We start from the raw sequence: 16,591 nt of genomic DNA on the forward strand, positions 1-16,591 counted from the left end.
CTGGTAGAACCAAAGTTGATTGTACCATCAGATTGCAAAGGATATCTTTGGCTTAATGACATTAGAAGGATACCTAATATTCAAGCACTAGCTGACCTCAGTCAAAAATGTACCTGCTGTTCTTCCTTGCATCTTAATTACTTAGGATATATCTCTCTAAAAATGAGTTTACAAATAGTTATAACAAAACTCCACAGCAATTTACATATTTATGTTTCAAAGTAAAACTTTTCCTAAACTAGCTTTAAGAACCATAACACAAACTGCTAGTATATAGTGTAGTGAAGTCCAAGGGTCTATTGAGATGGGTAAACTATAACAGACAAGTCATATAATGGGACAAAGTACAAAATTATGATAAAATCTTAGTTATATTAAGGGAACACTTAACAGATACCACTCTCCACTAGGAAATGCACAGCAGAAGGGCTGTCATGGAGTTAGTCACTGTTCGGCTGTGTTTGCTCCTTGTTTATTCTGCCATTGGTCTGGTAAGTAAAAAACTCTTTATTCATATAGATAAAATAAGTTACCCATCAACCCGTAGCAAGCAGCACATTTAATAATCAAACATATCACAGCCAAATGCATTATAGTATCCAACAATTATACTGAAACTAGATTGAACTGTTTTAAAATCTCAGCATCTCATGTTTATATATTTAATAAAATATAAGTGAAATTTATAAACAGAATCAGACTAATCAGAGATCATTGCACATGTGTTGTAATGTAGGGATTTCACATGATGGCCTCTATGACATTGACTTGTTTGACCAGGACCTCTGTGTATATTTTGCAGGTGAAAAATATGCATTTTTTTTTGTTAGGGACCTGTAAAGCATTGCACCCATGTTTATCAGATGGTGGGTGTAATGCCATGGTACTGCAGACTGTCTGTGTACCTGTCTGCCCGTACCTCTGATACGTGCGGGCAGTTACACTGTGACAGGAAATTCAATGAACTACCACAGAGCTTAACAGGGCAGAAAAAGGATTACCACTCCAGGTGGGTGTATGGACATAGGACTCTCCTCAGAATTGAAGCATCAGGTGCGGGCTAAGAATATAGCAATTGAGGTTCTGGACAGCCGCAGTCCGGAAATTAGCCTTTATTGTAAAAAATCTAAAATACAAGCCACAGCAGAATATGGGACAAACAAGCTGACGCGTTTCACATTTAACAGTGCTTAATCATAGCTTAACAGGGCCCTTATTATCTGTACAGGTCTCCCCTGTGAGGAAATGCCACTGATCGGCTCTCCTCTCCTCACACGCTGTCAGTGTGAGGAGAGGAGAGCCGATAACCAGCATCTCCTTGTTTTAAATGTCTCGTCATCTGCCCTTTACCAATATAAGCGTTTCGCCACTTCCCAGGGACAAAGCACGCAAACGATCGCCATGCTGCGCGCCCCTGCAGGTGCTCATGTGCAGTAGGACAGAGGCGGCGTCATATGACATTGTTCCGGAACGAGAGACCTGGGATGGTTGAATGGAACCTTCTGACGCTCCCAGTGATAACCAGCCCTATACCTTGACCTGACAATCAACAGAACACCAGTTAACACCAGTGGAATGGGCTTTACTGAGACAAGAATAAGCCCTGAAAGCAAGGTTGGGGGTAGGAAAATGTCCAAAAACAAAGGTCAGCATAATTTCAACTATTGGCAGTTGGCACCAATAATGTCATACATTCTAGCTACTTGTTTTTACATTGAATGGCTAATCATGTACGAGGGAATTAAAAAACTAAATTTCACCAACAAGCTGACAAATAGAGTGCACACATCTTAACTGCTTTGAGTATTCTACTTCTTTAATGAATCAACCACTATCCCACCTCTGAGAAAGTTCTCTGTCATTTGTATAGAACACAGTCAGTGGCTTTAGTGCATTATTAAATCTAGTCCTGGCCCTTGTGAATGGTAGATTACTAAAAGGAAATATGGTTGCAAGCTTTCTTATCAGTAATATATCAGAGCAAAAAACAAAAATGTAATACATTGGAACTTATCGGTCCTTAGATGTGGAGGCTGCATTCATTTTCTTTTTTCAGACTCAATACATGTTCTGCAAGTACAGTAAATGCCTGTTGATCCTAATAGAAATCAGTATTCCATGAACATTCTGTACACTGAACTGAAATCTCCAGTAGATTTGTCAGCTTTCTCAGCCAATGTCTGTGAATTACTTCCTCACTATGTTATTGAGAGAGATGTCTATATGTAGTCCTAATAAAGAGAGCAGCTCAGGGGGGAAATAGTTTTCCTCTATAGAGACAGTAGAATGGGTGAGCGTTGTCACCCTAGCACAGAAAATGTGTTATTCACAGCCTCACCAAGTGAAAATGAAGGAAAAATACCTTAAAAAAACAAACACAGCCACCAAAACGCAAAACTGTTAAGCTGACATATATTAATTATTTTCTTTTTGGGTTTAAATATGCTTTAATATAAGAATGGGTGACAGGGAAGCATGCTTGATTCTTAAAGTTTATGCAAACCCCAACAAGGAATATTTCTTAATTGTTCCACTTCTGTTAAATATTCCATTGCAAGCATTTCTGTTATCTGTTCAATTTGTGCAAAAAGTGCTTGCTGATCATGAGGGAAATTAAAAGATGTACTGTGTGCTATTCACGCTTCCTGTGTTATCATGAGGAACCTAATTAGACCTCCCAGTTCTTATCTTGAGACTACAGAGCAGATCATATACTTCTTCCAGCCTGAAAAGCAGGCCATAGATGGATTGAATCTTGGCTGGTTTGGCATTGACCAGCCAAGATTCAATCCATCTATGGGCAGCTGGTTGTATTAGGCCCCGTACACACGACCGAACATGTCCGCTGAAACTGGTCCGCGGACCAGTTTCAGCGGACATGTTCGGTCGTGTGTACGGCCGATCAGACAATTGTCCGGCGGATCGGACAGGTTTCCAGCGGACAAATGTTTCTTAGCATGCTAAGAAACATGTCCGCTGGAAGCCTGTCTGTCGGACATGTTCGGTCGTCTGTACAGACTCACCGGACATGTCCGCTCGGCCGAAAGCCCTCGCATGCGTCAAAGTGATTCGACGCATGCGTGGAAGCATTGACCTTCCAGGGCCGCGCACGTCGCCGCGTAATCGTCGTGGCGACGGCGCGGCCACGTCACCGCGTATCGTGTCCACGCGGATTTCTGTTTGATGGTGTGTACAACCATCAGACAGAAATCCGGCAGCGGACTGTCCACTGAAAACGGTCCGGCGGACCGTTTTCAGCGGACAGTCCGTCCGTGTGTACGAGGCCTTAGAGTCAATCCATCAATCGACCTAAGTACAACCAGCCTGTTAGATTTTTTTTGCATGCGATCACTCCTGGCATTAATGTGTTCTGCTGGTAAGAAAGGCTCTCCAGGATTGACTGTTTTAATGGGAGGATCGAGCGGTTTTCTGAAAATTGTACTATTTTCCAAAGATAACATATATGGTATGTCGGCCAATGCCATGGGAATAAAACCTTTGCGCTCTCTTATTTGTGATACGATCATACTTCAATAGAAGAACATTTGGACTCAATCTGAAGATCCGTGATGTGCTGGCAAATATCTACATTGTGTCGTGTATGATCCACTTTTCAGTTGGTGGTTGCTGTAGCACTCAATATCCTAGAGCCTTATTTAGAAATGTGTGCGATGGGAATATTATTATTATTTATCTGCCAATAGAACCAGTCGCTTGCTGAAGAGTGTGAAAATGACACACTTCTCCAGTTTAAATAGTGGAAGTGCACATTTCCCTATGTCCTTATTGAACCCTTCAGAAAGAACTCTATGGAAATTGGTCATTGCACCAGTAGACTTGTAAAGCACTAATAATCAAGTACAATAAATTCCACAAACCAGATAAGCGCATCAGCGTGTTGTTGGAGAGAGGCGAATTCTACATAACAGGAGTCCTGCAGCTTGCCAAATAGGTTCCGGGAAGATCAGAAAAAATCAAATAAAAAAGAAGAGATAACAGAGCAGGATCCTCGTTAGTATTTGGATATATATTTATTCAACATTAAAAAAAGCACACTTACATGTTAAAACCTTGACATTTGGTGTAGGTAGTGGATCAGACCATCTCAGTGTTGTTTAGATTTGCCACAAGTTCACTCTTTATGAACTAAAAAAAGGATTTGGAATTGGAGTGTTATACCTGGATGTTTGCTCTTTTCTGTTATTTTGCCACCTACCTCTAATGTAATTGAATCAGAGTGATCTTTCAACCAATGCTTTAAATGTTTTATTATTTTCCCATTTTGTTGGGACTCTCAGGTGCAGTAAATATGGGAAGTTACTGGCTTTCTGCTTTTAAAAAGTTAGATGGTACTTTTGACCAAAGCCTCCTACCAATTCAAATGTTTTGCAAATGATTCTCTTTTTTTTCTCCAGAGAGAAATGATACCATATATTAATTATACAAATATCTCAAATAGCAAGGTCAAATTAAATGTATTCAAGAACAGTTTATAAACACCTAAGTTCACCTTATGTAATCAACACGATTACATGTTGATGTGACTACATTTCATGTTACAGCAGGCAATAACCTTGCCTGATAAGGAACAATAAAAGGAGCAATTAACACAGTAATTTAGTGATAATGATTTCTCAGTTCCTGCGTTCAGTAAGCTTTGCAGTTGATTAAAGTTTAACACCAGTTTAAGAAACATAAGAAACATAAGTAATATATACATGGGAACAAAGAGGTCTTAGAGGTCGGGGTGTCCCACTAAACACGTTGACCATATTTTAGTCAACTCTGTCAACATTCCAAATGGGATATTTCTGAGTTATGTTGTTGGTACTATTAATTGACCTTGTATACATGAGATGAAACATTTTTTATGATACATATATAACAAATATGATTTTATTTCTTTGTGTATACAATAAAAACTGGTGTTATTTTAACTAGCGTTTAGCGTTTATATACAATTGGAAGTACATTTTTTATTTTGTAGGGATAATACCTTCTTTGGCGCATTGAGGTTTTAGAGCCCATTCAGACCTAGGCGTTTTGTCGCCTGTAGCGCGACGCTCACAAACGCCAGAGGGACCAAAATACATTAAAGTCTATGGGGATGGTTCACATCTGAACGCTGATGCGCCTGACGCCCATCGCCTGTAGCCAAAAAAAGTTCCGGACCCTTTTTTGTCGCGCGTATCGGGCGGTTTGGGCGTATTTGAGCGTTTCCATTCCCCATAGAAAGTAATGGAAACGCTCGATTCAAGCGACTTGCGCGACAACGGGCGTTTGCTACGGGCGTTTCGTCACTTTAATCAATAGAACTTGTCGCCCATGCAGAAGATTACAAAAATCGACCAACATAGCAACAATTGATGAAAAGATGATAGTTTTTCCTATTGGCTAAAATAAAAAACAAAAAAAGTACAAAAACGTCGGACAACGCTGTATGCAAATAAGCATGAATACGCGCGAAAAACGCCGAAAAAAACGCAGAACGACCGACGCTCAGGTGTGAATGCAGCGTCAAAAGGGCCACCACCTATGTCTCTATATTTATATACATAGGAACAGTTTACCAGCTAAATGACATATAATGTTGTTCAGCTACTGTTGTGGTTTGGGCACCCCTGCCAGAAAGCACAGCCAAATCTGTGGCCTGACAGGTTATGCCTAGGAGCCAGTCCAGCATGTGAAAGAATAAAGAAGGAATAGCTGTTCTGTTCTCGCTACACATAGCTGTTCTGTTCTCGCTACATGTAGCTCAACATACAGTTTAAACCTTGCATCCTAAAATAACTAGACTGTCTGTAACTTTGGATCTTTATTACAATGAACAGGTGGTGGACATATAAGAATAGGGGGCCAGATTCACAAAGGAGATACGACGGAGTATCTCAGATACTCCGTCGTATCTCTCAGAGTATCTATGCGACTGATTCATAGAACCAGTTACGCATAGATATCCCTAAGATCCGACAGGTGTAATTGTTTTACACTGTGGGATCTTAGGATGCAGTACCGCGGCCGCCGCTGGGGGGAGTTTGCGTCGTAAACCAGCGTCGGGTATGCAAATTAGCAGTTACGGCGATCCACGAAGGTTTTTCCCGTCGTTAGGCCGGCGCAAGTGTTAGATTCCCGTCGCAAAGATAGGGCTGCTATTAACATGGTGTAAAAGTACTCCACCATGTCTAAAGTATGCCCGTCTTTCCCGCGTCGCTTTTGAATTTTTTTGTTTTCCCGGCGTAAGTACGTTACGCACGTCGCGATTCTCAACACGTCGGCGCGTCGTAATTGCGCACAAAGCACGTCGGGAAATACGCGAACGGAGCATGCGCAGTACGTCCAGCGCGGAAGCGCGCCTAATTTAAATGGTACCCGCCCCATTTGAATTGGACCGCCTTGCGCCGGACGTGTTTACGATACACCGCCGCAAGTTTCCAGGTAAGTGCTTTGTGGATCGGGCACTAAAACTGAAAACTTGCGGCGGTGCAACGTAAACGGCTTACGTTACACGGGCGCAATTGTACCTGAATCTGGCCCTGGATGTACACACGCTGTGAAACTAGAAATAAACAGATAAATTAACATATAAAAATTACATGAACATAAACAAATGTCCATTAGGTATACAGGAAAAACAATCTTTAGCATACCAGCGATGCTGCCTTAGAAGGACCAGGATTTTCCTAGATCACGTGTGGTGCAGGCTTAACTGGCTCCATGTGGACTGTCTCAATGGAGAAGATGAAAGAGTTGTAATAGGAAGTGGAGCTAGTTCCCAGTGATATGACAGGAAATGTGTATTAACCATAGAACACCGCCTCAATAGTCTTTTGAAGAATGTCTTGAAGAAATACCACAATAATGTGAACTGTGATTGAGACAGTGAATAAACATAAAATTTAATAAGTCTCTCGACCGAGTTCTCTGAAGTGGAAAAAAAAATTGTCTTTTATTAAGAGTAGCATCTAGTGCACAATGTTGGTATTGCAAGTCCAGAAGATATTATTTTTCCTTGTGGGCCGAAGGCATGACAATAGCTACGAGATGAGGATAAATCTCTATTATTCCGTGATGTAGGAATATCCACAGTGTTAACGCTGTACAAAGTAACAGAATTCTGACTGTGTCAAAGTATTGACCTTGGAAACAAAGGGACAGAGGGCCGGTCATGGACTTTATAGGCATTATAATAAGGTAGGGATACAGTCAAAGATTATATTATAAAAATGTATTACAAAAATTCCATATAAAAAATTCCGTAAGAGCTATACAATATAACAAACTTTTACAACATATTCAAGCCTACAGAGAAACAGTACAATAATGGGTCACATGTTGCAATATCCTAAACCAGTAACCGAAACATCCAGAAAACCGTGAACTTGGTGAATATCTAGGAGGATTGGAACATCATTAGACTTGATGTCTGTAGATTGGCATGAATATTGTAGTGGCCTGACATGTTTCGCGTCAAATGACGCTTCTTCAAAAAAGCCTTAGTTGTATTATTGTTTATTCTATCCGCAGTACCACTCTGCGTATTGATACATTTTCTCTTTATTCAAAAGTACTCTCCAAAGCTGAGGGAATAATGGCATGCAAATACAAGGACAGATTTCAATAGTTGTGCTGGTTGCAAGTAAAACAAATGTAGTAGTGCTTACCCTTGTAGAAATCCTTTTTTTTTTGGGGTTCCCTGTTCTCAGAACTCTGTAAGCAGCACCATACTCTCTGATACACCCGGGCTGAAGAGAGGAACTTTTTTTTTCCAAAATTGTACTTTTAATAAGTTTTTAAAGAACAGATATAACATTATTACATAATGCACAGTGCACAAATATTGAAATCATAATTATATCAAAAAAATAAAGAAATAGGAGATACAAATAATAAATGTACATATATACAGAGCACAGGGGTAAAAAAAAACTCGTAGGTAAGTAATAGAAATCAAAAACAGAGAGCATTCATAAAAGTAAAAAGAAAAAGGGATTTTTGTAGAGGGTATACAGTATGATAAGAAACAGGAGACTCAGGAAGGTACCAAGTAGCAAACATAGAAACAAGGGAGGGAAGGAGGGGAGACGATCAAGGATAATACAATGTTAATACAATTTATGATGTGATAATTGGCATAGGGGTCCCATATTTCGATCTGTCCCAAGGTTTCCAGACTTTATCAAATTGGGAAATGACATTATGTACAGAGGCCATTAAATATTCTATCCTCCAAATCTCAGCTACCAGGTGAAGAAATCTGGACCCCAGAGGAGGTGTGTTGGACAACCAGCACAATGGAATAAGCCTTTTGGCAGCTAACAAAATATAGGAAATTAGCTGATTGACTTTTTTGGTTATGCCTGAAAAAGGAAGACCCAATAGGTAATTTAAGGGATCGAGCGGAAGGGACACGTCCACTACCTTTTGTATTAGTAGCATCACTCCATGCCAAAAGGGTTGGATCGTACAACATTGCCAGAAAATATGAAATAAAGAATCACGGAATCACCACCCTGCAGCTGCATGTAAACAAAGAGGCAGAGAATCTCATGATATCATTGGCCACATAGAAAAAGTTAGTTAACGGTTTTGACCTTTTACGGTCACGTGCCCATGTTAGGTCAGTGACATTTTTCTAAAATGGCCATGTGCCAATATTTGGTCAATGACGTGACAACTATCTACATCCCTTTGAGTAGGTCAGCTGTGGGGTGGAGCTCTCTTGCCTTCAGCTCATTGGCTCAGCAATGAGAGCTAACTTTCATATTCAACCCCAAACTCATCACTAGTTCTGACCTATGCTCTCTGATTACTGCACTGTAAAAGCACTGTCCTAAACTAAACAGTTTGGGGGATGTTTGTACTGTCCACGTATTTTTTTAGGGTTTCGAGAAATGTGATAAGCAGTCAGAACACCAGGATTTAAAAAAAAATATTTATTTATTAAAAACCACCAAAATAAATCTATCTAAATTCTCCCATAATTCAGTTTCTAGAATTACTTGAACCTTTAGAATTAGCCATACATATTTAAAGGGGTGGTTCCCCCTAAAACACATTTCTAACAATAGATTCGTAAGACCCGTTACACTGCGGGTAGGCTGGCTTTTTTTTTTTTTTTAGTACATACCGAGATCTCAGCGTTTCGTCCCTTGTCAGTGGGCGTTCCTAGTTGATTGACGTTCCTCGGACGGGCGCATACGTGACGTCACGACTTTCCGAAAGAAGCCGAACGTCGCTGCGCAGGTGCCGTATAGAGCCGACTCTATACGGCGCCTGCGCAATGACGTTCGGCTTCTGTCGGAAAGTCGTGACGTCACGTATGCGCCCGTCCGAGGAACGTCAATCAAATAGGAACGCCCACCGCCAAGGGACGAGACGCCGAGATCTCGGTATGTACGAAAAAAAAAAAAAAAAAGCCAGCCTACCCGCAGTGTAACGGGTCTTACGAATCTATTGTTAGAAATGTGTTTTAGGGGGAACCACCGCTTTAATAATCTATAAATAACAGTTTGATCTAAGGAGCTTCCAAAAAAAGACATTTGCTTTTAGGCAATTTCCCTGATGGCATGACATAACTTGAGAAGATGAGCATAGAATGACCAAGGAAACAACAGAACTGGCAGCATTGTTCAATGAAAAAAACTCATATAAGGGTTATGGACTGCACCCAGCAATGGGCTGACCAATGAAACAGCTTCACATTTTTGTATCTTCTTATGGACTTTAAACTGATAGTAAACATTGTTATTTATATCCTCTTTTTGGTGGCTTGGAATTGCAGGACATCATCCTTGGAATAAACCCACTGCCCCATTAAAACTCTGCAGGAGGGCAGAGAAAGAGATCTTAAGCCACGTACACATGCACCGAAAGACGGCTGGTTCAACAGGTACCAACTGACTCTTGGTATGTGTACTCTTGGTATGTGTTTACTATTCTCTGTTCAACAGAAGCCATTCCAATGACTGGCTTCTGTCAAATGGACATGCTGGAAAACCAGCATTTAATTAGCACATGCAGCCAATGGCTGCATGTACTGACAGTGCATACTGATGGGGGTCCCCCTATCAGAATTCAACAGAATAGCAGGAGAGATCCCTGCATCAACAAGGTTGAATGAAAAAAAAAAACTGTGTGTGTGTACGTAGCTTTAGCTGTCCTGCCTAACCTTTAGGCTGCATTCACACTACAACGCGGCGTATTTTGCCGCGTCAAATTGCGGCGTATTGTGCCGCGATTTGCCGCGGCAAAACGGGTCGTTTTAAACTTCTTCTTCTTTTTTTTTTTTTTTTTTTAACAGCACATTGTTGTCTATGCCGAACGCCGAAAGCCGCCTGAAAAAAAGGGTCCGGGACTTGTTTTCAGGCGGCAGGCGTACAGCGTTTCGCCGTTCGGCGTGAGATGTGAACCATCTCCATAGACACCAATGTGAAATCTCCCCTCCAGCGGCACGAGCGTCGGGCGTCTGGCGTGAAAACGCCTAGATGTGAATGGAGCCTAAAGGAAGATTATGCTGAAAGACATATTACAATATCATTCACGACCTTCAGAAAGTTCTACATGCCTGCTTGTCTTCTTTGTTTTAGGTTAGTGATCCAGTAAGTGCTTTATCCAGAGACAGCCAGGTAGCTAGAATTTTCAGAAAATCTGTAATTTTACATAATTTCAATAGTTCCTATTAATACTGATTTGTTATGTTGGCAATAATCACAATATAGCAAAAAAGAGTGATAACTGCGCTAACGATATATTTCAACAGTAAATATTAATAAAGTACCACAATATGCTTAAAAAAAAAATTATATCACATATTCCACCTGTGCTTTCAGTAGTAAATTATATGGTGCCAAAACCAAATAAAAACAAGAAAAATCAAAAATTTAGGGCTGTGGAAATTAAAGATTAATTCCTCAATTAATCATACTTTTTTTTGTTCGATCAAGATTCTTTTGATCGGTACTAGTGGTGCAACGGATCGTAAATGATCCGTGATCCGAACGGGTCACCATATGCGGATCGGCACACCACGTGATCCGCGGAGCTCTGCTGCTGCCTCGGCCATAGGAAAGGCAGCGGCTTCGGCCTAGCTCTCGGAGCTGCGGCCATCTTGGTCCATCCGGCGTCAGCCTAGGTGAGCCTAGAGCGGTGCGCTGACGTCATCACCCGGCCTCAACTGCTCGTGTTCGGCCGGCTTCTCTGGTAAGACTAAGCAAGCACTAATCTTCCTATACAGTGGGGGAGATGTGGACCATATTACAGTGGGGAGATGTCTGTGGATTACAGTGGGGAGATGTATGTGGATATTACAGTGGGGAAATGTCTGTGAATATTACAGTGGGGGAGATTGTGGATATTACAGTGGGGGAGATGTCTATGGATATTACAGTGGGGGAGATGTCTGTGGATATTACAGTGGGAGAGATGTCTGTGGATATTACAGTGGGGACTATATATGGTGGTGATCTGAAAAATGTATGTGCGTTATAATTAATCGAAATTAGTCGATTAATCGATTAAAATTTTCGTGTTCAATAAAAAAAAATGTAATCAGTAACAGCCCTACAAAAATTATATAAAATATACAGTAAATTCAAGAAGAGAGAGATACAGTCCCAGTGCTATTTCTTCAGTACTGATCAACTATTTCACATGTGCTCAATTCCTCATCCGTGACTGAACAAAGCTATTTATCCACCAGCTTCTGAAGACACCACCACCTTCTGAAATAATCACTCACCAGAAACAAGCTACATATGCGCCTTTGGGATAACCACTCCACTCATAGGGGATCAATCTTAAACTCTTTCCAATCGGTATGCCAGTGAATACTTCTTAAACATCCATGGATCTCATATAAAATAAATAGCCATCATTGCGCAATATATTTGCTGTTTATTAATAAATTAATTGGAAAGTGTTTCAGATTGATCCCTTATGAGTGGAGTGGTTACAGATGAGGAATTCAGCACATGGGAAATAGTTGATCAGTACTGAAGAAATAGCACTGGGACTGTATTTCTCTCTTCTTGCATTTATATTTTATATAATTTTTCCATTTTTTGTTTATTCTTATTTTTCTTGTTTTTATTTGGTTTTGGCATCATATAATTTACTACTGAAAGCACAGGTGGAATATTTGATATAATTGTTTTTTGTTTTGTTTTTGTTTTTGTTTTTGAATTGTGGTACTTTATTAATATCCACTGTTGACATAGAAGTGTTATAATACACAGTAACATATCATTAGCGCAGTTATCACCCTTTTTTCCTATAACTAACCATCCCACAATTTTGGTGGAAATCATTTAACAGCAGCAAACTTATATATTTAATACAGATTTGACACTTATTACGTTTTTTGTACCGTTGACACACACATCAAATAATCACAATATGAATATAATGTAAACTCTGCATAATGTCCATATTTTAATATTTTTTTAATGTTTTTTGTTTTGTTTTGTTTTCCAGGCTTTTCAGGAAATCTTAGGTAAGTGATTGCCCTGTAGGTGAATTCATAGGTATATAGATAGACAGAGTGAGTGAAAAAATAAGCACAACCAATGGAAAGTAATTACTTTTTCAATATATTCAACAGACAAATATTAGATGGGAAATTAATAAAAAGTGTCTAAGACAAGTTATATCTTAACTGATGCACTTGCCCATAGTATTATAACTAGTATTTTTCTTTTTATTTACACAAAGCTTAGAAAATGAAACTTTAAAAGCTGATTGGCTGCACTCTTTTTGAGACAAAGATGAGATAAAGTTTGTGTTTTTTTTCCTTTATGTGTGTCCTTTTCTATTTTTCTTCTTTCTTTTTATTGTCTGTTTTGTTTTGCATTTGGGCAGATCCTTGAATCCTGAAATAATGGTTACTAAAATATAGTTGTTTTTGTTGAACATATTTATATTGATCTTCAAAATGTTAGAAAGGATTGTCCTTCTCAAGCTTCACTAATGTTGTGATGTATGGGATCAAGGCAATCCAGACTATGGGCTGTTTGAATGTAATCTTGCAAATTATTTATTAGAAAATTAATATCTAAAAAAAACATTGTATTGTTTCTCTGTAGAGATTTTTATTTAAACAGAGTACAGTATAAAGTAAAGGTTACATGCAGTACTTGAACAAATGACATAGATAACTGGCACATTGTATTCATTCTCATAATCTAAATTGATGGTAATTCAGATTTAGAAGTTAGAGAAGGGAAGTGCATGCCTTCATTTACCACCACTACAAATCTATGAAAATGGAATCCAGTTTTCTAGAGTAGGTGCCAATGATTAGAACATTCCTAGACAGCATGCAGGTTGAAATTGAATTGCGGTATCTGATGGGGGGCCAACGGGGCTGGCTGTAAAAATACAATAGCCGCAGTGGGAGATTCATCCATCCATTTATCTATTCATCCAATTTAACCTGCAAGGGAAGTATTTTAGGTAAACATTTGCATTCTGAAAAGAACAATAAAGAAAGCCTACAGTTTGCCTGCCACTAAAAATATTGGAAAATGCCATACTTTTTGGAGAAATGTGATGTGGACTGAAAAGAAAAGAAAACGATAGAGTTGTTTGGCCACAGTTACAGTAAAATGTTTGTCACAAACTAAAGACAGTAGTTCAGAAAAACAATCTCATATCAACTGTGAAGCATACTATCACGTACCTGGTGATGGCTGGAATGTTGTGGAGGCCTCTCTTGCACCTCCCACCCAACACTTCTGAAGGTGTAGAATGTCACAAGTGCCATAGCAGCTAGCTGGTGATGTCCACTCTGTAGTTGGGTAGAGCTGGTAGTCACAGTCCTCAGAACAGGATGCAGGAGCAGCTTGGCACCAGAGAGAGGGATGAAAGCAGAACCAGGAAACAAGCAGCACTCATCGACAACCGGGTAGCGAGGCATCGAAACAGCAGGCAAAGCAAGTCCAGGAGGCAGGCCAAGGTCATTAACAGCCAGGCAGCATGGTACAGAGTCAGTATGCAGATCAGGTCCAGTAAACAAGCCAAGGTTAGAGTAGTTAGGTAACAGAGCTAGAGCAGAAGCGAAGTCCAAAGGCAAGCTGGGTCATACTCAAGTAAGCAGTTATAGCAGATCAGGTCTTGAGAACACAGGAACAAGCTAAAGACCATTCAGCAACTGCTCAAAGTGATAGACTAGTATAAATAGGCCACTGGGCGGCAAGTGCTAATTGGTATGTGCATGTACTCGCGCACGTATATGTACGCAATGAACTGGTAATGCATAAGTAACATTGGTCCTTCGCTCCAAGCATGAGCATGAATCCGCACTGGCTTTTTGATGCTAGAAATCTGGTTTACCTTACACATGGTGGTGAAAATGTATTGGTTGGAGTTGTCTTGCTGCTTAAAGGCCTAGCAAACTTACAGTCATTAAGTTGACCATGAATTCTCTATCATAACATAATCTACTTAATGAGAATGTGAGGCCACCTGTCCAAAAATGAAAGTTGAACCAGAAATGAATCTTTCAACATGACAATGCTTTGAAGCAAACTAATAAATCCACCAATGAATGTCTCAAAGGGAAGAAATTGATGGTTATGGTTATGGACTAGCCTAGTCAAAAGCTATGATTTTAATCCCATCCAAATATTAAATGGAGAGTGTTGAAATTAATTTTGCATGATGTATTGGTCTAAAAGTGCCACGCTTGTGTTTTTCTCAAGTATATCACCTTAATCTGTGGCCATTGTTTGAATGAAGATTGAAAGAAAAGAACCACTTTAAAGCTGATGTAAACCCGATTTATGAAATTTGACCCATACTTATCTCTCACCAAAGCATTAAGTCCTGTGCGTTTCTGCCGTTTTGTTCCTGTGTTATCAGCATGATAACCTCTGACAAGTTCTCAGAGACAGGAGATAAAAAAGCAGCTGAAAATTTGAGTCGTGGGAGGTTGCTATAAATAGATTAGCAGAGAGCTTGTCTTGTCACAACACAGCTGTGACAGTATCTTCATTCTTCTACCTATGTGGAGGGGGGGGGTGCCTTTCCTCCATTCAGCTGTCTCCCAATGTAAGCCAATACTACACTCTCGGTGCTGAATGAGGAAGTGAAAATTCTAACACTATGTAAGAATGTCAAAGAATATAGTAAACTGAAGACAGCAGATATACATGTAAAACTTATGTAGGGAGATTTTTTTTTTTATCCCTGTGTATCATCTGAGACTCTTCACTTCACTAGGTATATGTGAGGATTTACATCCATTTTAAATAAGTAGGACAGGGCAATCATTTCTTTGAGGTGTGCATAAATAGAGATAGATATATTTTTTTAGAAATATATTTTGAATGTAGTTTACTGCTTCTCTGACATGAATGTATTGTATCTTACAGTTGATGTGGATGCTGGAAAAGACAAGGACATTTTTGACATCAATCAAGGTTTGTTATAACTGCATATGTGTTTGTGTGGGAATTTTGGGCTGTAAAATGACTTGATCAGCAGTGTACTAATGTGTTTATTTTCTTATTAAGCACAGGGACTGAATCTGTTCGAAGGAGACATCCAACTTGCTGTAAGCACACATTGATAACCTGTAATTTAGTTGCATTATTCTTTGTATAACATTTGTTGAAAGCGATACAAAATGCGCATATGGATTTTTGAGTATATTTTTTTACCAATTTGCAAATATATTCAAATGCATATTTTACCATTGATTCTGACTTGAATCGAAGATCCCCTTTCTTGAAATTCAATTTTTTTATGGAAACCACATTACAGATTTTGCCTGCAGTGCCACTATAAGCAGATTAAGCCCAGGTTTCACTAGACTGACCTCTAATTTATGCGCATGGTCAGTGCACTTTTATGTACAATATGTACAAGTAATATTTTGTTTGTTTATATCATTAATAATTATTATACAGGATTTATATAGCACCAGCAGTCTGCGCAGCACTTTACAAAATGAAGGCAGACATTACAGTTACAATGCAATTTGGAATATATACATTTCTTCATATGTTTTGCACTTTTATTTGGCTTTTAGGGTTAACAGGGTTGCCTTTGAATAAATAACTTTCTAACATACCCAGATATAATCTTCATCTACTAAAACCATGTACTGTAGGTTTTAGACTAAGGAATGCCAATCTTCTAGAAATTCTGTTTTTATAACCCAATGTAATTATCCAATTATGATATATAGAACCTGTCATAAAAAGCTCTTCTATGAATTAACAGTGTTTACACATAATACCTCTAGAAGTAGTGTGAGGAAGGAAACTAAAGTAACAAGTGGACTATCATTACTAGGATGTATTGTTCACTACCGTGTGTACTATATCAGGGGTCCCCAAACCCTGGTCCGTGGACCAGTACCGGTCATTGGCCTGTTAGAAACTGAGCCACAGCGCTGCACTAAAGGAAGTGAGTGGAGCGGCTTGATGTTTATTCACAGCCGCTCGCTGACACAAAAGAAGGTGGGGTAGATGATCGTGGGAGAAGTGAATAATCTCGGGGAAACCTGCTGTTGCAATATTGTGTACATGCATGAGCGCTGTACAGCCCCGCCTCCTTTGGTATGAGCCGCCCCAGTGTCTGGCATCAATCT

General features: G+C 39.6%; 1 protein-coding gene across 1 annotated transcript in view; it reads left to right on the forward strand.

Moving 5' to 3' along the window:
• The first annotated feature begins 385 nt into the window (after positions 1–385).
• LOC120940956 (meprin A subunit beta-like) overlaps positions 386–16,591 on the forward strand; it is a 61,827-nt gene continuing 45,621 nt past the window's right edge. The window contains exons 1-4 of the mRNA XM_040354120.1: positions 386–491; positions 12,472–12,490; positions 15,369–15,416; positions 15,510–15,550. Coding sequence (XP_040210054.1) covers positions 414–491; positions 12,472–12,490; positions 15,369–15,416; positions 15,510–15,550 — 186 coding nt within the window. The 5' untranslated portion in view covers positions 386–413. The remainder of the gene's footprint in view (positions 492–12,471; positions 12,491–15,368; positions 15,417–15,509; positions 15,551–16,591) is intronic.

This window comes from Rana temporaria, chromosome 5 (assembly GCF_905171775.1).
Source record: "Rana temporaria chromosome 5, aRanTem1.1, whole genome shotgun sequence".
Classification (NCBI taxonomy): Eukaryota; Metazoa; Chordata; class Amphibia; order Anura; family Ranidae; genus Rana; species Rana temporaria.